The sequence below is a fragment of the Salmo trutta genome, chromosome 1, assembly GCF_901001165.1.
Source record: "Salmo trutta chromosome 1, fSalTru1.1, whole genome shotgun sequence".
NCBI lineage: Eukaryota > Metazoa > Chordata > Actinopteri > Salmoniformes > Salmonidae > Salmo > Salmo trutta.
The window spans coordinates 55,740,012-55,760,378 of NC_042957.1; the positions used below are offsets into that span (position 1 = coordinate 55,740,012).

Here is a 20,367-nt window from a genome sequence, read left to right on the forward strand (position 1 = left end):
TGAGGCCGGTTGAATGTACTGCCAAAATCTTTAAAAAGACATTAGAGGCAGATTATGGTAGAAAAAATAACATTAAATTCTCTGGCAACAGTTTTGGTGGATTTTCATGCAGACAGCATGACAATTGCACGCTCCCTCACAACTTGAGACATCTGTGGCATTGTGTTGTGTGACAAAGCTGCATTTTTTAGAGTGGCCTTTTATTGTCCCCAGCACAAGGTATACCTGTTTAATGATAATGCAGTTTAATCAGCTTCTTGATATGCCATACCTGTCAGGTGGATGGATTATCTTGGCAAAGAAGAAATGCTCACTAACAGGGATGTAAACCAATTTCTGCCAAAAAATTATGAAAAATAAGCTTTTTGTGTGTATGGAACATTTCTGGGATATTTTCTCTCAGCTCATGAAACATGGGACAAACACTTTACATGTTGCGTTTATATTTTTGTTCAGTATATAAAGAAAAGTTAGCAATCTTCAAAGGGATTAAATGTAGAGTCCATGGAGGACTCTGGATGTTTGACGCAAGTAAGAGTTGTAATTATTATCATCAGTCCCTGAAGTAGGCTATTTTCTCCAACCGGAATCAGAAGAGTACAAACACAGTACAAACAGTACAAACATGAATATATACACTGTTCCATAGAGAGACCCAAAAATAGAGCTGATCAAATGCTATTGGGTAAAAGGATGTGAGAACAATAGTGGTTGATTTATTTCCATATGAGAACAGCAGGAATATAATTTCAGTCACCTTTAAATATGGCGTCAACATTCACTTTCAGCAGAGAGAGAGTGAGAGGAGGAAGACATCTTAGAGAAGGAATCTGAGATGATTTAGAGTTGTATTTTTGTGCTTGTGTGTGTGTGTGTGTGTGTGTGTGTGTGAGTGTGAGAGAGAGAGAGAGAGAGACAGCGAGAGAGTGAGACTGAGAGTGAGAGAGAGAGAGAGAGAGAGTGTGAGACTGAGACTGAAACTGAGACTGAGACTGAGACTGAGACAGAGAGAGAGAGAGAGAGAGAGAGAGAGAGAGAGAGAGAGAGAGAGAGAGAGAGAGAACCAACCATTATTGTGTGTCTTTTAGAGAGAGAAAGCCAAGAACATGTATCGGGGGTGTGTGTGTGTGTGTCGTGGGGCAGCTGTGTGTGCGTATGCAGGAGGATGCTGAGGGAGTTTGGAGACCACCTACACTCCCACCTGCTCAGCCTTTTAGAGGGGCCTCTTCAAACAACATAAGGGTCATTATAGATGTGAGCCTCTAGCCGCCAGGCATTGTTTAGCTATTTCTGTCTGCTCGCCTTACACTGAAAGATCCACCAGAGCCCCATTAAAACAGAGGATAAAAATGAACAGCTAGAGAGACGGCATTACTGTACCAGTACATCTTGTAAGGAAAATGTGAGCTGGCAGTGTTGTACATTACTGAAAGAAAACTGGTTTGCTTTTACTGTCAACTATATTGGAACATTCAAATCAGATGTACATCTTATTTGGGTTGAATATAATGACAACCTTAGACACATCAAATACGTCCAGAGGTAAAAAATAATAATGCTTGGATGAATTAGCATGTTATTTTCTATATGTTCCTCCGATGTTTGGGAACCTCTTTATGCAGAATACAGTAGAGAGGGACACACAACAAATAAATGAATGATTAATTGCCAATGACAGCTCACTACCCATGATGACACATAAACAACCTAATTCTTGTAAACTCGCAACACATTAATGATTAAGTACCTTCATTAAGTATACACATGATAACACATGAAGACACCCGACTTGGCCTAGTCCATCACTCTGATGTGGAGTGACGAAGCGGCGAGCTGTTTGACAGGCACTGAGAAGATGACTAACTTAACTTTCAGACTGAGGGATGAGTGGAAGTTCTGTCTCTTCTTCAGAGAAAACAAGTTGAGGAGGCTTTGATGTCGCAGAGACCTAAACAAGCTTTTCCTGTGTGGTAGTTTTTCTATGGTGGTGGTTTTTCCTGTGGTGGGAGTTTTTTCCTGTGGTGGGAGTTTTTTCGTGTGGTGATAGTTGTTTGTATGTTACTGTCTGCTCTGGTCTCCTTCAACTTTTAGGAGTTAGTTTATCACATTTATGAGGGCAGTTGGGAGAGGAAGAAGGCTACAGGTAACTGGCAAAATAAAGGAAACACCAACAAGTGTCTTAATAGGACGTTGGGCCCCCACAAGCCACCAGAAAAGCTTTAATGTGCCTTGGCATAGATTCTAGAAGCGTCTGGAGGGATGCAATGCCATTTTTCAACAAGAAATTCCATAATTTGCTGGAAAAAGCCTTCTCAGAATCTCCTATAAGTGCTCAATTGGGTTGAGATATGGTGAATAAGACACACACACACATGTTTGGGTTTACTATCCTTGTGGAGACCTAGAATGTATTTCCATTTAAAATCCCTAAACCTTAAACCAGAACCCTACCTCCTAACCCTAATTGTAACCCTAAACTTAACCCTATGCCTAAAAGAGCCTTTGTCCTTGTGGGGACCTGAGAAATGTCTCCACGAGGGAGAATTGTCCTTGTTTTACTATCCTTGTGGGGACTTGATTTCAGGTACCCACAAGGATGGTAATACAAGTGCACACAGACACACTTTAAAGCCCCTATGCTCCTTTGAGACCCCTCTTTTAAAGTCACTGAGATCTCTTCTTCTAGCCATGGTAGCCAAAATAATGGGTAAGTGGGCATTTTTATACATGACCCTCAGCATGAGATGTTAATTGCTTAATTAACTCAGGAACCACACCTGTGTGAAAGCACCTGCTTTCAATATACTTTGTATCCCTCATTTACTCAAGTAGTTTCCTTTATTTTGGCAGTTACCTGACAAATGTGATTGTACATTATATATGTTATGCATTACTGTGGCCTATATATAGTGCACACAGTATATACTGTATGTAAAGGATTTGTACTGACTGGCCTCCAAATGTCCAAAACCAAAATATTTGCCACAAATAAACAACGCACAAACAATTAAATTGTGATTTGTGCCAAAACGAGACCATGAAATTGCCAGAGAGAGTCTATATTTGGAGTGGAGCTTCCTAAATGCACTACTTAAGGTAAAATGTGAGGTAATTACCGTGCCACACACAGACCGCAGACTGCTAATTGAGCTGCATGTGGTAGTCCCAGCCTGCCTCCACCCTACAGAACCTCCACCGCTGTAAACACCAACCTTGGAGGGTAACCTTCACAACATCACCTCACTGAACCAAAGGCACTGCCCGGAACTATCGTCTGAAGTGAAAAAAAAATAAAAACTGGAACATTGTGATGGCACAGAGTGGAGATGAAAGCAATAATTCTGAGCTTTAGTTTTTATGTGTGTTTGTGCTTGCGAAGCAGCGTATGGGTATATGCATGTGTGGGTGTGGGAGGGGAATTGATTGTTTTTACATGCACTACTTTACTTGAGGACAACCATGTCTGGGCTTGTTTAAGATGCTCAATTCAAGGCCTTGGGAATGACACTCGGTTACAAAATCACACACGGCTCCCTTGGGCTTTACAAGAGTTGCAAACGTGGCCAAAGTCAGATCTTTTTGGTTTTGTGTGTTGGCAAAAAAAATATGAGTGCTTTTGCCCCCAGAAACTGCTGGCACTGTGGTTCCTTTTATAGGCCTACTGTTTCTTAACTATGATATTTCGTGAGACCTTTCATTGCACATTATGTTTGTGGAATAATAAACTGAGTAATATGCCAGTCTTTAGATGTATGATGTGTTTACATTTGTTTTGAGTTTCCGGTTACGATGGGTGTGTGAGTTGTAACTTACTCACTGCACCGTCATCCCCTCTCACTCTTTATCGCTCCCTCTCCCCAGCCAATGACGTCTTCCCATTGAAGGTCATGACCTCAAAATCTCTATCACCCATGAAGGGATTCCCTGGCCAGCAGGTCAATGCTATGATAATGAGTTAACACTGCCAACTTTCCACAGCAGCTCAGCCAGTTCAGACGGCCAAGGTGAGATATCAGGAAACAGACCAGACTCTGGGAGTGGAAGTGACTCCTCTAAACATCAACAACTGCTGACTGAGAACGAAGCCTCTCCACAGCGTGCCACAGATTGACTGAGAACGAAGCCTCTCCACAGCGTGCCACAGATTGACTGAGAACGAAGCCTCTCCACAGCGTGCCACAGATTGACTGAGAACGAAGCCTCTCCACAGCGTGCCATAGATTGACTGAGAACGAAGCCTCTCCACAGCGTGCCACAGATTGACTGAGAACGAAGCCTCTCCACAGCGTGCCACAGATTGATCGTCAGGTCACACATACATTTTTGATTTGTCTAAGGGGCTCTTTGAGTTTTTTTAATTTATGAGATCTGGTTTGTAATGAAAGCCGTAAATCAGTAGGCTGCTGCTTTGAAAAGTGCCTGGGTCGGCAGAACCTCCTAAGGGAGAAATAACTCCCAGAGTGCTGTATAAATTATGCTATTATAAAACCCCACTTTATGAGCACCGTATGACCTGACATGGCAATAACCTTGTGGCATTCACTTTTAATAAAAAAACAAAGGCGCATTTCAGCCATGTGGAAGATAGAGAACTAGCAAAAACAAACAGATAACATTCGTGCCGGGCCAAACCGTAACTAAGCGGACCAACTCAAAGGAATTCACAAAGAACCCAGAAAGAGTCAGCAGAAGAATAAGACAGAGATCAAACATGCGATTGGATTTGGAGGGAAGAGAAAAATCCTCTTTTCTTTGATTTGTCTATTCTAAGTCATGGGAACAAAATCTTGGCTCTCTCTCCCTCGCTCTCTCACTCACACACTCCTCTATCTCTCTCACATGCATGCACACACACAGAAAAATCAGGAGACAATTGTTTTATCATGCTATGCTCGCTCACCCCCGCATTCCCGTGTTACAATAAATGTTCTCTTGCGCTACAGGCTCTTTGCCTTTTAACTTGTAGTTCTGTATAGGCCAAGCTCATTAAGAGCACATTCAGCCTTCATTATAATGATTATACACCACTGCACTAACAGAATAATGAACGGAGAGAGCGCTACATGATAGAGCAGAGGAGGAGGGGGTTGACAGAGCCATGAGGTAAAGAGAATGTGTTGACCTCTGGCGCTGACATCACTGACCCCCACCTATAGCTGACTAACAGGACCTCTCTGTCCTGGTTGGCCGAGCAGAGGGACGGTTACCCTGGGGCATGCCCCCGATACCCTGGCCAACTACCTGACTCACTTCTCCTACAGGCTCCTTTAGGTTGAGTGAGCTTGGCGAGTGTGGTACTATGCAAAGGAGGAAGGCTGGCTAGATTTAGCTTTGCCCCATTTGCTGCTTTAGCCAGTGCTAAAGCATGGGGCCGTGTTTTTGCCCAACAGGCTTTTCCCCTTTTATCAAAAAGATGTGAGCAAAAGGTTGTGACAGGCCTAGAATGGGCTGCAGAGGCTGCTGGTCTCCAGGGGTAAAGCCTGTCTTGTCCTTTCCTGACTTAAACAAGACTTGACTTTGCAGTAGCTGAACGTGAGAATTACAGAATCATGGAACCACCCATCAGTTAGTAAGCACGGTGAACTGTGGGTGAGCAGATGAAACCAGGACTCTCTGTGCCGTCCATTGGCCTACCATGACATCAATAGATGCCAATCGATCGACATGAGTTTAATCTGTTTGGGTCAACAGCTTGGACTTGAGAAAAACACCATTGTAACCATCATGTGATGTTGTTAATGATGATAATGATGATGGATGGTTCTATTTATAGCCTCACAACACTGACCACAGAAGACAACAACAGCATGAGAGGCCCCATTGTGTCCCAATGGGAGAATCACCCACTCAGTCAAGAGTCAGCCGAGAGGGCATTCACAACCCTCATCCAACCAAGCATGTCTTTCTTTCCCTCTCTCTTCCCTCTCTCTTCCCTCTCTCTTCCCTCTCTCTTCCCTCTCTCTATTCACTTTCCCTCACCCCTCTCTTTTTGCTGACTGGGTGTTCTGCAGAGTATGAACGACGGTGAAAAGACTCTGAAGACTTGTTGGTCTCGGGGCTTTGACCTCTGACTTGCACAGACTCCTCCAGCCAGGGTGAGTCAGAGAGCGGGAGCTTCCAGCCAATCAGAGCCCAGGACAGTGGCTGAGGCTGTTGTGAGCCGGGACTGACAATAGCAGGGTTGTGAGGAGGTGGAGAGGGACAACGGGATGGTTGTGAAGAGGTGGTGTGGAGGGCTGAAGACTCAGATTAGTGTCTTATTGTGAGAGCCTGCTTTGTCTGTGGTGCCTTTGGAAAAGTCCCAAATTCCCCATTTTCCAGGGATTTCTTCCCCTGGAGGTAATATTGCATAACATGGCGAATAGAAAAACTGAGGAATAGAGTTATACCTGTCTACCTACTGGTTAGTAGGCTAGAGGTTATATCCAACCGTGATATTATCACTGTATATGGGTCAATGACTATTAGGCTGATCCTAGTTAACGTTTTTCTCATAACCATTGTAAAGAAGAAAACAGATATTGTAATAGTTTGAACTATAGCTAACTTTTGAAGTGAATGCTAACATGGACAACATCACACAGTCTCTCCATATGGTGCAGTGAGTAAAAGCCCCGTTGCTTAGTCCATCATAGATAATTACAGTCCTTGTAATAAAGCTCTTGAAAATGTCAACACAATAAAACAAGCAGATGTTATCATGTGCAGGAGTAATTTTCGATACTGAAAAACAATATATGCAGAAAGGAAATAATGATCACGTTATCCTCCTCTTTCCATGCAGATGTTCACACAGCTGCATGGGCATCTGTTGTAACACATACTGTTGTACACACACACACAGTTTGAACTCTTACCGTAAATGACTTACACCCCACCCCTTAAGGCTTGCCTTTCCCAAACTCACCCAGGAGAAGCAGCAGGTAACATTGAGTTGTTTTTGGCCTTCATCCATGTGATCCCAACCGTGTAAACCATGTCTCTTCCCAAGAGGCCTCTCCCTCCTATCTCAGAGAGTTTACAGAAAAACACAATTACACATTGGCACAAGACAAGTACAAACACTGATAAAATAGAATAGAGATCTTCAGAAAGACATATTATAAAAAGGGTTGTTGAATCCAATCTCTATTGTAAACAGAGGTTGGGCTGATGAAGAACATTGTTCTGTTATAATGATTTTATTACATGGGAGGGTGGTACAGCACATTGTTCTGTTATAATGATTTTATTACATGGGAGGGTGGTACAGCACATTGTTCTGTTATAATGATTTTATTACATGGGAGGGTGGTACAGCACATTGTTCTGTTATAATGATTTTATTACATGGGAGGATGGTACAGCACATTGTTCTGTTATAATGATTTTATTACATGGGAGGGTGGTACAGCACATTGTTCTGTTATAATGATTTTATTACATGGGAGGGTGGTACAGCACATTGTTCTGTTATAATGATTTTATTACATGGGAGGATGGTACAGCACATTGTTCTGTTATAATGATTTTATTACATGGGAGGATGGTACAGCACATTGTTCTGTTATAATGATTTTATTACATGGGAGGGTGGTACAGCACATTGTTCTGTTATAATGATTTTATTACATGGGAGGGTGGTACAGCACATTGTTCTGTTATAATGATTTTATTACATGGGAGGATGGTACAGCACATTGTTCTGTTATAATGATTTTATTACATGGGAGGGTGGTACAGCACATTGTTCTGTTATAATGATTTTATTACATGGGAGGGTGGTACAGCACATTGTTCTGTTATAATGATTTTATTACATGGGAGGGTGGTACAGCACATTGTTCTGTTATAATAATTTTATTACATGGGAGGATGGTACAGCACATTGTTCTGTTATAATGATTTTATTACATGGGAGGGTGGTACAGCACATTGTTCTGTTATAATGATTTTATTACATGGGAGGGTGGTGCAGCACATTGTTCTGTTATAATGATTTTATTACATGGGAGGGTGGTACAGCACATTGAATATACAACTGGAAGTGTGCATTCAATAACCATATTGTCTGTGTCCCTCTTGCACACATTCATCCCTCCTCCCTCTTGGATAACCTGGGAGTGTTTTAGAGTAAGGTGTGGCAGTGGCAGCATGTATTCTCATGGGTGTTACGGGAAACACTCACTACGCTGAACCCCACTGGGCTGCAGTCAATGCCAAATGCCACAGGAGCTGAGGTCAAAACTCTACCACAATGATGCATTAAACCAAAACCAACCTGACCAGAGCTAGCAGAGATAGAATAGAATGTATGAGGGAGGTGGCAGTTTGGGAGTGTTAACGTTGACAGTAACTGTTTTCCTCTGTTAGGGTCTATTCCCATGGATACTGACAAAAAGGCAGACTCAATAATAGTTTTTAAATACTTTAAAGTTACCAGAAAGAAAGACATTATATGGGCATCATTCAGGATACGAAATAAAGCAGTGGCAAGCCACAGCTTCAAGTTTCAACATGGGCTCTGGATAATTCAATTTCAAGTGTCACATAAAATCATGACAATAATGTGCAGTTTTTGAGTTTGTGTGCTAACATAACACAGTGATCAGTTATCCTCTAGCCTCGTGAGAAGTTGGACCACAGGCCTAAACATGACAACAGTATTTTCTTAACAAATATATGTGCTGACTGTGCCATTCACATTAAATACATGTTGACGCAGGTTGCTGTTTCTGGTTTGTTCCAAGACGGTAAATGTGTTGAAAGCTTAACCCAGCCCCTTCGCTCCAGCACAGCTCTACTAACCCGTGTGAATGAGGGTGCCAAGAATTGTGATATCAACACAACACAGAAATTCTAGGTTTGAATATGCTTAAGATGAGGGATATGGATTTTTCAAGTAAGCTCCTGATGCATGTATGAGTTAGTGAGACAAAGTGGTTACATTTCACTGTCATGTTTTAAAACCACAATGGGATCTGCAGGTTTGAGCCGTGTTTGTGTGGGTGATGGAAAGATTACACACAAGAGACAAAGGCACCCTTCTCGTCAACCAAAGCTGGTGCACTGTGGGGGAATCACATTTCCCTCCTCTCAATATCCACTGAGTTGGGATGGGTAGTAAACAGAAACTGATCTGCAGAAAGACAAATCAAATGTGGTTTATTGGGACAAACTACGGGTCAAATTCAACCTGAGCACTGGAGCAATTTATCGAACAAGATTCTGCTTGTAGCCTGGCTTATCTTCCCATTGTTTGACATTGCCTTTGAATCCAATCTATGATGAAAGGAATAGAACTCGTGGCAAGATTCCAAATGAAACCCATCTGCAGCACAAAAAGTTCTAACACAGCAGGCTAGATGGAGTTGTTCATTATATTAGTTACAGGTAGAAGGCGTCTTTTAGGTGATGGAGAGTGGCAAAAAAACTCACACAGTCATTCAGTCAATCAGCTCACCCAGTTACAATGACTCTGCTCTGTGTGACACTGACCGGTGGCGAAACCAATTAAACCACAACAGTTGAGAGAAAGGTTGACCCCCTATGATCCTCGACTCCTGGGACAAATTATATTCCTCTCTGAGCAGTCATGAAAGACATACAGCGTATTCGGAAAGTATTCAGAACCCTTCCCTTTTTCCACATTTTGTTACGTTACAGCCTTATTCTAAAATTGACCAAATAAAACATTTTCCTCATCAATCTACACATAATACCCCATAATGACAAAGTGAAAACAGGATTTTAAGACATTTTTGAAAACAGAAATACCTTATTTACATAAGTATTCAGACCCTTGAGATTCGAAATTGAGCTCAGGTGCGTCCTGTTTCCATTGATCATCCATGAGATGTTTCTACAACTTGATTGGAGTTCCTCTGTGGTAAATTCAATTGATTGGACATGATTTGGAAAGGCACACACTTGTCTATATAAGTTCCCACAGTTGACAGTGCATGTCAGAGCAAAATCCAAGCTATGATGTTGAAGGAATTGTCCATAGAGCTCTGAGACAGGATTGTGTTGAGGCACAGATCTGGGGAAGGGTATAAAAAATATCTGCAGCATTGAAGGTCCCCAAGAACACAGTGGCCTCCATCATTCTTAATTGGAAGAAGTTTGGAAACACCAAGACTCTTCCTAGAACTGGCTGCCCGGCTAAACTGGGCAATCGGGGGAGAAGGGCCTAGGTCAGGGAGGTGACCAAGAACCCGAGTTCCTCTGTGTAGATGGGAGAACCTTATAGAAGGACAACCATCTCTGCAGCACTCCACCAATCAGGACTTTATAGTAGCCAGACGGAAGCCACTCCTCAGTAAAATGCAAGACAGGAGTTTGGCCTGAATGCCAAGCGTCACGTCTGAAGGAAACCTGGCACCATCCCTACGGTGAAGCATGGTGGTGGCAGCATCATGCTGTCGGAATGTTTTTCAGCGGCAAGGACTGGGAGATTAGTCAGGATCGAGGGAAAGATCAATGGAGGAAAGTACAGAGAGATCCTTGATGAAAACCTGCTCCAGAGCACTCAGGACCTCAGACTGGGGTGAAGGTTCACCTTCCAATAGGACAACGACCCTAAGCACACAGCCAAGACAACGCAGGAGTGGCTTCGGGACAAGCCTCTGAATGTCCTTGGGTGGCCCAGCCAGAGCCTGGACTTGAACCTGATCGAACATCTCTGGAGAGAAAATAGCTGTGCAGCAACGCTCCCCATCCAACCTGACAGAGCTTGAGAAGATATACTACTATACCCAAGATGGCGTAGCAGTAGGACATGTGTGTTTGTCTTTGTCTTATCCCATGTCTTGTAAATAGCCAGTCTTTTTCGTATATATCTTAATCTCACTTTCTATCTACGAACTAAATATACTTTCCTGCAACCTGCCTCACCCAATGTGGCACGGATCTGTTATTTTTATTCCTTACAACTGGAACTTCCATCAGGAGCTAGCCAGCTAGCTAGTAGTCTTTGTTAGCCACGACTAACGGTCTTCACCTTTTTCCCGGTCACCAGCCAGCCAGCCTTAGCTCGGACAACACCTGCCTGTCTTGCACAGCGCGATATCAACCTAGAGCATATCGGACAGCTCTTCTCTACCACATCACTGGATTCCTGCCGCTCTGGATCATTACACCAGATCATCGCAGCTAGGTAGCTGCAAACGAGTGGCTACTGTTAACTAACGCCTCTGTCCTGAAGCAAGCACCAGCTAGCCTTGAGCTAGCCTCGAGCTAGGCCCATATACCAGCTAATTCTAGGGCTACAATACCTCCTTTGCCTATTGGCCTGGACCCATTATTGTCGACACAGAGCCCTGCCGATCCATCACAACTGGACTGCCGACGTGATCGCCCGATGTGGTCTCAACAGGCCATTTTGTTACGATGTCGCCGAAGAACCACCTACTAGCCCCGGCCCGCTAGCTTTTCTGAACCCTGTGTCTCCTGCTCGCCTAGTGTAGTAGTGGCTACCGAACGGCACCCTGACTCACCTATTGCTGCTCTTTTGACCCTATGATCACTCGACTACACAGCTGATGCCCCCTGGACTGTTTCAATAACACGGTACCTCATTTTGTTTACCTGTCGGTCCCAGCCTCGAACTCAGGTCCTGTATATACTTAACTGACCCGCTCTGCCCATTCATTGCCATTTACCCGTTGTTGTCTTAGCACTCCTGATCAACACCTGTGTTTGCTTTATGCCTCTCTCTAATGTCAATATGCCTTGTCTACTGCTGTCTTGGCTAGTTCTTATTGTTTTATTTCACTGTAGAGCCCTCAGTCCCGCTTAAAATGCCTTAGATAGCTCTTTTGTCTCACCCCACACACATGCGGAGACCTCACCTGGCTTAACTGGTGCCTCGAGAGACTAAACTTCTCTCATCATCACTCAACGCCTAGGTTTACCTCCACTGTACTCACATCCTACCATACCATTGTCTGTACATTATGCCTTGAATCTATTCTACCATGCCCAGTGATCTGGTACTTGTATACTCTGTCCCCAGCGCACTAGACGACCAGTTCTTATAGCCTTTAGCCGTACCCTTATCCTACTCCTCCACTGTTCCTCAGGGGATGTAAAGGTTAACCCAGGCCCTGTAGCCCCCAGTTCCACTTCTATTCCCCAGGCGCTATCATTTGTTGACTTCTGTAACCGTAAAAGCCTTGGTTTCATACATGTTAACATCAGAAGCCTCCTCCCTAAGTTTGTTTTATTCACTGCTTTAGCACACTCCACCAACCCTGATGTCCTAGTCGTGTCTGAATCATGGCTTAGGAAGGCTACCAAAAAATCTGAAATTTCCATCCCCAACTACAACATTTTCCGCCAAGATAGAACTGCCAAAGGGGGTGGAGTTGCAATCTACTGCAGAGATAGCCTGCAGAGTTCTGTCATGCTATCCAGGTCTGTGCCCAAACAGTTCGAGCTTCTACTTTTAAAAATCCACCTTTCCAGAAATACGTCTCCCACTGTTGCCGCTTGTCATAGACCCCCCTCAGCCCCCAGCTGTGCCCTGGACACCACATGTGAATTAATTGCCCCCCATTTATCTTCAGAGTTTGTACTGTTAGGTGACCTAAACTTGGATTTGCTTAACACCCCAGCCGTCCTACAATCTAAGATAGATGCCCTAAATCTCACACAAATGATCAAGGAACCTACTAAATCCGTAACACGGGCAAGTGTACAACCCTAAATCCGTAAACATGGGCACCCTCATAGATATCATCCTGACCAACCTGCCCTCTAAATACACCTCTGCTGTCTTCAACCAGGATCTCAGCGAACACTTCCTCATTGCCTGCGTCCGTAATGGGTCCGCGGTTAAACTACCACCCCTCATCACTGTCAAACGCTCCCTAACACACTTCAGCGAGCAGGCCTTTCTAATCGACCTGGCCTGGGTATCCTGGAAGGATATTGACCTCATTCCGTCAGTAGAGGATGTCTGGTTATTCTTTAAAGGTGCTTACCTCACCATCTTAAATAAGCATGCCACATTCAAAAAATGTAGAACTAAGAAAAGATATAGCCTTTGGTTCACTCCAGACCTGAGTGCCCAGCACAAAAACACCCTGTGGCGTACTGCATTAGCATTGAATAGCCCCCGCGATATGCAACTTTTCAGGGAAGTTAGGAACCAATATACACAGGCAGTTAGAAAAGCAAAGGCTAGCTTTTTCAGACAGAAATTTGCATCCTGTAGCACAAACTCCAAAAGTTCTGGGACACTGTAAAATCCATGGCGAATAAGAGCACCACCTCCCAGCTGCCCACTGCACTGAGGCTAGGAAACATTGTCACCACCGATAAATCTACGATAATCGAGAATTTCAATAAGCATTTTTCTACAGCTGGCCATGCTTTCCACCTGGCTACCCCTGCCCCGGTGAACAGCTCTGCACCCCCCACAGCAACTTGCCCAAGCCTCCCCCACTTCTCCTTCACCCAAATCCAGATAGCTGATGTTCTGAAAGAGCTGCAAAATCTGGACCCCTACAAATCAGCTGGGCTAGACAATCTGGACCCTCTCTTTCTAAAATGATCAGCTGCAATTGTTGCAACCCCTATTACTAGCCTGTTCAACCTCTCTTTCGTATCGTTTGAGATCCCTAAAGATTGGAAAGCTGCCGCGGTCATCCCCCTTTTCAAAGGGGGAGACACTCGAGACCCAAACTGTTACAGACCTATATCTATCCTACCCTGCCTTTCTAAAGTCTTCGAAATCCATGTAAAAAACAGATCACCGACCATTTCGAATCCCACCGTACCTTCTCCGCTATGTAATCTGGTTTCTGAGCGGGTCATGGGTGCGTCTCAGCCACGCTCAAGGTCCTAAACGATATCAGAACCGCCATCGATAAAAGACAATACTGTGCAGCCGTCTTCATCGACCTTCATCGACCAAGGCTTTCGACTCTGTCAATCACCGCATTCTTATCGGCAGACTCAACAGCCTTGGTTTCTCAAATGACTGCCTTGCCTGGTTCACCAACTACTTCTCAGACAGAGTTCAGTGTGTCAAATCGGAGAGCCTGTTGTTCGGACCTGTGGAAGTCTCTATGGGGGTGCCACAGGGTTCAATTCTCGGGTCGACTCTTTTCTGTATACATCAATGATGTTGCTCTTGCTGCTGGTGATTCTCTGATCCACCTCTACGTAGATGACACCATTCTGTACACTTCTGGCCCTTCTTTGGACACTGTGTTAACAAACCTCCAGACGAGCTTCAATGCCATACAACACTCCTTCCGTGGCCTCCAACTGCTCTTAAATGCAAGTAAAACTAAATGCATGCTTTTCAACCGATCGCTGCATGCACCCGCCTGCCCGTCTAGCATCACTACTCTGGACGGTTCTGACTTAGAATATGTGGACAACTACAAATACCTAGGTGTCTGGTTAGACTGTAAACTCTCCTTCCAGACTCACATTAAGAATCTCCAATCCATAATTAAATCTAGAATTGGCTTCCTATTACACAACAAAGCATCCTTCCCTCATGCTGCCAAACATACCCTCGTAAAACTGACTATCCTACCGATCCTTGACTTCGGCGATGTCATTTACAAAATAGCCTCCAACGCTGTACTCAGCAAATTGGATGTAGTCTATCACAGTGCCATCCGTTTTGTCACCAAAGCCCCATATACTATCCCCCACTGCGACCTGTATGCTCTCGTTGGCTGCCCTCGCTTCATATTCGTCGCCAAACCCACTGGCTCCAGGTCATCTCTGCTAGGTAAAGCCCCGCCTTATCTCAGCAGACTGGGCACCATACCAGCACCCACCCGTAGCACGTGCTCCAGCAGGTATATTTCACTGGTCATCCCCAAAGCCAACTCCTGCTTTGGCCGCCTTTCCTTCCAGTTCTCTGCTGCCAATGACTGGAACGAATTGCAAAAATCACTGAAGCTGGAGTCATATCTCCCTCACTAACTTTAAGCATCAGCTGTCAGAGCAGCTTATCGATCATCGCACCTGTACACAGCCATCTGTAAATAGCCCACCCAACTACCTCATCCCCATATTGTTATTTATTTATTTGCTCCTTTGCACCCCAGGATCTCTACTTGCACATTCATCTTCTGCACATCTATCACTCCAGTATTTAATTGCTAAATTGTAATTATTATTTCGCCACTATGGCCTATTTTTTGTCTTACCTCCCTAATCTTACTACATTTGCACACACTGTATATAGATTTTTCTATTGTGTTATTGACTGTACGTTTGTTTATTCCATGTGTAACTCTGTGTTGTTTGTGTCGCACTGCTTTGCTTTATCTTGGCCAGGTCGCAGTTGTAAATGAGAACTTGTTCTCAACTGGCCTACCTGGTTAAATAAACGTGAAATAAAAAATAAATTTAAAAAAAGATCTGCAGAGAAGAATGGGAGAAACTCCCCAAATACAGGTGTGCCAAGCGTGTAGCGTCATACCCAAGACTAGAGGCTGTAATCACTGCCAAAGGTGCTTCAACAAAGTACTGAGTAAAGTGTCTGAATACTTAAGTAAATGTGATATTTCTGTTTTTTAATACATTTGCCAACATTTCTAAAAACGTGTTATTGCTTTGTCATTATTGTGTGTAGATTGATGAGAAAAACAACAACAATTTAATCAATTTTAGAATAAGGCTGTAACATAACAAAATGTGGAAAAAGTAAAGGGTCTGAATACTTTCCGAATGCACTGTACATAAGACGAGAAAGGCAATATCGCTGCTAAAATTGGAAAACAATGAATTATTAATTTTAACTGATTAATTAAAATTAAATAAGACTCGTGGGCTAAATTAAATCAATAGATAACCATGAACTCGGTAAAGGAGTTGCCTTCCAACAATACAAAATGTAGCTGAGAAATATTTGCTTTCATCTAAAATGATTCAAACAAAAAGTCCCTAGCTCTCACACGGATGAGCTTTATACAACAGGAATGCTGCTGGAATGAGGCTGAGGGGGGCCTTAGCTTCCCAGTTCTCTCAGAGGAACTAACGCGTCGGCATGCCCAAATATGGAACGCGGATTTTCTCAGAACGAAGTACTCCATCCTACCGTAGTACATCAATATATATATATAGTTAATACATGGTATACATTATGTGGTCTCCACGGTTACGTTAACTCAATCGCGGCATTGTTCATCACATTTGCACACGGAACAATCAAATATAATTTCAGCAGAACATTAGGGTAATAGCTATCCCTGCTACATGCAATTCATCAAACAAAGTTACTGTTAAATGAACAAGTGAATTGCAACTCATTTTAAAGGCCTACACAATATATCGTCCACATAATATGTAGGTCTAGGCAGCGCAGCTCAGCGTCTGATGGACAATGCCTATCAATTTGTAACAATGTAAAAACGTGGAACATGCAACATCACCGTAACGTAGTCTACTGTAGTTACAATGTAACAGTCAGATCACAAAACAACATATATCAACAGCCTACGAACATGTTGTCAAATGAGTCTATACCTCGTTGTGCATTAGTCTGCACAGCGATTTCAATAAATTAGGTGAAAAATGTATCGAAGTATATTCTTAATCCAGCCCTTGCTTCACTGTTCACTTTTCATTTTGCCTACATGAGCGTGTTAACGATCGGTTTATAATCAAAGTGGTTCCTGGCAATCGCGTCATAACCCTGACGTTATGTTGTTGGGCGTGCACAAATAGTTTCTATCCAATCAATTCCCTTTGCCAATCTTGACAGCATGTGTGTGGGCTAATTCGTTTTGCATGGCCAGTGAACGGGGTGGGTGGAGATTTCCTTTATGGACCAATGGAATAGTCAAAAAATATATAGACTCCGCTCCCGGGGCACCGGACCATGCAACACGAACTCGCCCAATGTTTGGTGTATATATAAAACGGCATGTTACTAGCTGCTCACTCAGAGTGAATTTATCACATAGAACAACATAACGGGGACGCAACTTTATGTGTGGGTATAAAGTTATTTTCTTATACAAGGTTGAAAAAGACAGTTCAAGACATTGGATCACGTCAATACTGCGGTCATTCATCTGTTGACAGCCTTCGTGGACCACTGCTCTGTTCTACATCTCGGATTTTCCCTCACTTTTAGAAGTGAAATTCTTTTTAGTTTTGAACTTGGGTCATTGCTGAAAAAGACCTTTGCTGAAAAAGAAGACGGGTGCTTGCTTTGATGCGTAGCCTACTTTTTGCTGACACTGTCATTTGTTGACCAATATCCTGAGACTGTTTAAACACAACTGGTAAGCTCACTTTCCTACGACTTTATGTCTACAAAAATGGAGCAGCCTTTTTATCATGACGACTCTTTTCTCTCGGCTTACGGCCACTCTGATGCTGCATTGCACGACTACAAACACCTAAAGCAGAATATGAATTTGAACATGACAGAGCCATATCGCAACCTCAAGTCTGACTTATACCAAGCAGCGCAACAGGACGTCGGGTCACTGAAGCTTGCTTCCCCCGAACTCGAAAGGCTTATCATCCAAAACAGTAACGGTATAATTACTACTCCCACCCCAGGCCAGTACTTCTACAACCGGAGCATCACCGATGAGCAGGAGGGCTTTGCTGAGGGCTTCGTGAAAGCCCTGGACGAGCTCCACAAGATAAACCATATGCCCATGGCCCCGCCCAACGTGTCTATTGGAGCGGGTGGTGTGACGACCTGTTCGGCGGCGGCCTCTAGTGTCTTCGGCTCCTCCCTGCAGCCCGAGCCTCCAATCTACACAACACTGAACGCTTATTGCCCAAACACTAACCTCTCTTCCGCATCCAGTTACCCCAGTACCACCATCAACTACTTACCGCCGCACCACCAGCAGAGCCATCACCAACAGACCTCGACGCACGCGTCACACCCCTTTCAGTACTCTCTACCTGGCGCTGGGGTCCATCCACAGCGCCTTGTGGCTTTCAAAGAAGAACCACAAACCGTCCCTGATCTACACAGCAGCGACGGTTCCCCGCCAATGTCCCCAATCGACATGGAAAACCAAGAGATAATCAAGGCCGAGCGGAAGAGGCTTAGAAACCGACTAGCAGCAACCAAATGCCGGCGCCGCAAACTGGAGCGCATCTCCCGACTGGAGGACAAGGTGAAAGTTCTGAAGTCGGACAATGCTGGGCTCTCCAATACGGCGACTGTGCTTCGTGAACAAGTCGCCCAGCTCAAACAGAAAGTCCTGACACATGTAAGCAGCGGCTGTCAACTTATGTTGACGAGCAAAATGGAGGCATTTTAAATGGAGGCGAGGGCATTTCGCAGAGTAATTCATGATTTAGAAGTGACAACACTGGAGGAATGTTCTACATGAACAGCACTGCAATAAGCCATATACCGGCAGGCTATTGTTGGTAATGACAATACGGCCGCAGGCTGTGTGTAGGCTACTCTCATTTCGTGTAAAAGACTGACAGAAATGGTACTTCCGGATGCTGGACACCGCACAAGGGACCATATAATCCAAATACATAACAGAAACAGCATCCAGACTGAACATAGACACTAACACTGAGTGACTAGACAAACAAACCAGAGACCACTTGATAGGCTGGTTTGCTTAGGTATCAAATGGAAATGCTATTGTATTGTTTGTAATTTTGCATATCGTCATGCAATGCTGCATTCATTAAATGTGTAAGTTATTTTGTTTGCCAGGTTGATCCTGACAAATTAATATTTTGTCATGTTTACAATGTCTTTTTTATTTGTGGTATGTATATTTAAGTAAAGTCTCTTTTCAAAACGATTTTGGCTTCATGTTTGTCTGTTGGTGTCATTATGCCATCCATGGTGTTTGATTAAAAGCGATTTAGAAATTGTTGGTCGTTGAAGTAGGGTATATGAAGAGGATTTTACACATTTACTGAAGTCTATTATACCTAAACAACAACCTTAAGCGTGTGACTTAAATAGGTTTAGTTCATGCTACTTTACAGTGATAAATTCTATGCAATCGATGCCATTAGACTACATTCAGCGCCTTCATGTCCAGAACGTCAGCGCGTTGCGTTACATTTCCTTTACGCACAGCGTGTCCATATAGGGACATTTCTGGTAGAGATTACGTCACTGTGAGCGAAGCTTTCTGGGAACTCCCGCCTTCCTTGCAAATTGGTTTCATTCCACTTCATCTAACACTTTGTATCAATAAAATGGTTTGGCTTAACGGAATTTCCAATATTATTATTGAAACTAAGCTGGCGCATAGGGTAATTCAGAACTTCGATAAGGAGCATGACAAGGGAAACAAACTTTGACCGGATATGGACTTGGCACATTCATCATTTCGCAAGGGTTATCAATGACTACAAAGTTCAGCCACTAACTTTTCTTGACTATTTTAAATGACAGTATATTACTACATTTTTCTTATGGCATGAAGTGGTCTACCACTAGACAAAAATATTCAGTCATCCCATATTCAAGGTGTCTGTCCACAGTCCATCAATTCTCTGGTTGGATCATCTATTTGTATAAAGACTGATGTCCAATGGCCACCAGCTCATTCTGGACACATTCTTTCCCATGATGCCCAGCCAGGGTAACTAAACATGGTGGTTGTGTACACCACAGTTACGACAGATTCAGGTCTTATATTTGAATGAGTGCACATGGAAGGAAGTGACAGTGGCCTTTGGAATGCCGGGGGTGTTTAAAGATGCCACACCGCTTGGCAGAGCAGTAGAAGTGAGTGGGCATCTGGTGTGTGAGAGCATCTGTGTGTATGGTTGGTTTGGGTTGGCATTGCCAAGGACAAGAACATTGTGGGGACATCAGAGAAATATGTGAGGCCCTGTTCTATTTGAATTGAGTCAGGGATATGGGAAAAGTCCCAGTAAAGTCGAGATAATTGAGGATTTGTCATCATACATTAACTTCTTATCCAAACAGTTTTTTAAATTCAAGCCCTTCAAAGTTGGCAACAGTTGCAACTCCTGTTGTTTTGCGGTCTTTGGCAGACAGAGGAGCTTGAGTATGCACAAGCTGCTCTCAGGAAACCAGGAGGGGAATTCTGTCCTGTTAAGCAGTTAATGATATAGGCTACAGCAGCCGGCTAGGCAAACAACCCAGCCAGACTGCTCTCCACAACCTTCAGCACACTTGAGAAAAAAATAAAAGAAAACCACTTCAAAAGAATCGCTGAACGCTGGGTTTTGACACACTTTCTGACCTCAGCTGTTTTGGAGAGGTTAAAACTTTTTTCATTTTTTTATGCCCCAATATGGAAAATATCAGCTATGACACCTACGTGTACTCCATTTGTGTATCTTTCAGTTTAAATAGTCCTACTAGTACTCATAAAAACAAGTGCAGTTTGTGTTTTAGTACAAAAATCTCTTGTAAGATTTTTTATTTCT

At 43.5% G+C, this 20,367-nt stretch overlaps 1 protein-coding gene across 1 annotated transcript; it reads left to right on the top strand.

Annotated features, from left to right (window-relative positions):
• Positions 1-16,883: 16,883 nt before the first annotated feature.
• Positions 16,884-18,755, top strand: LOC115201529 (transcription factor jun-B). The gene has a single exon (XM_029765238.1). It carries the CDS (start codon positions 17,268-17,270, stop codon positions 18,246-18,248), a length of 981 nt encoding a protein of 326 aa, XP_029621098.1. The 5' UTR covers positions 16,884-17,267; the 3' UTR covers positions 18,249-18,755.
• The last annotated feature ends 1,612 nt before the right edge of the window (positions 18,756-20,367 follow it).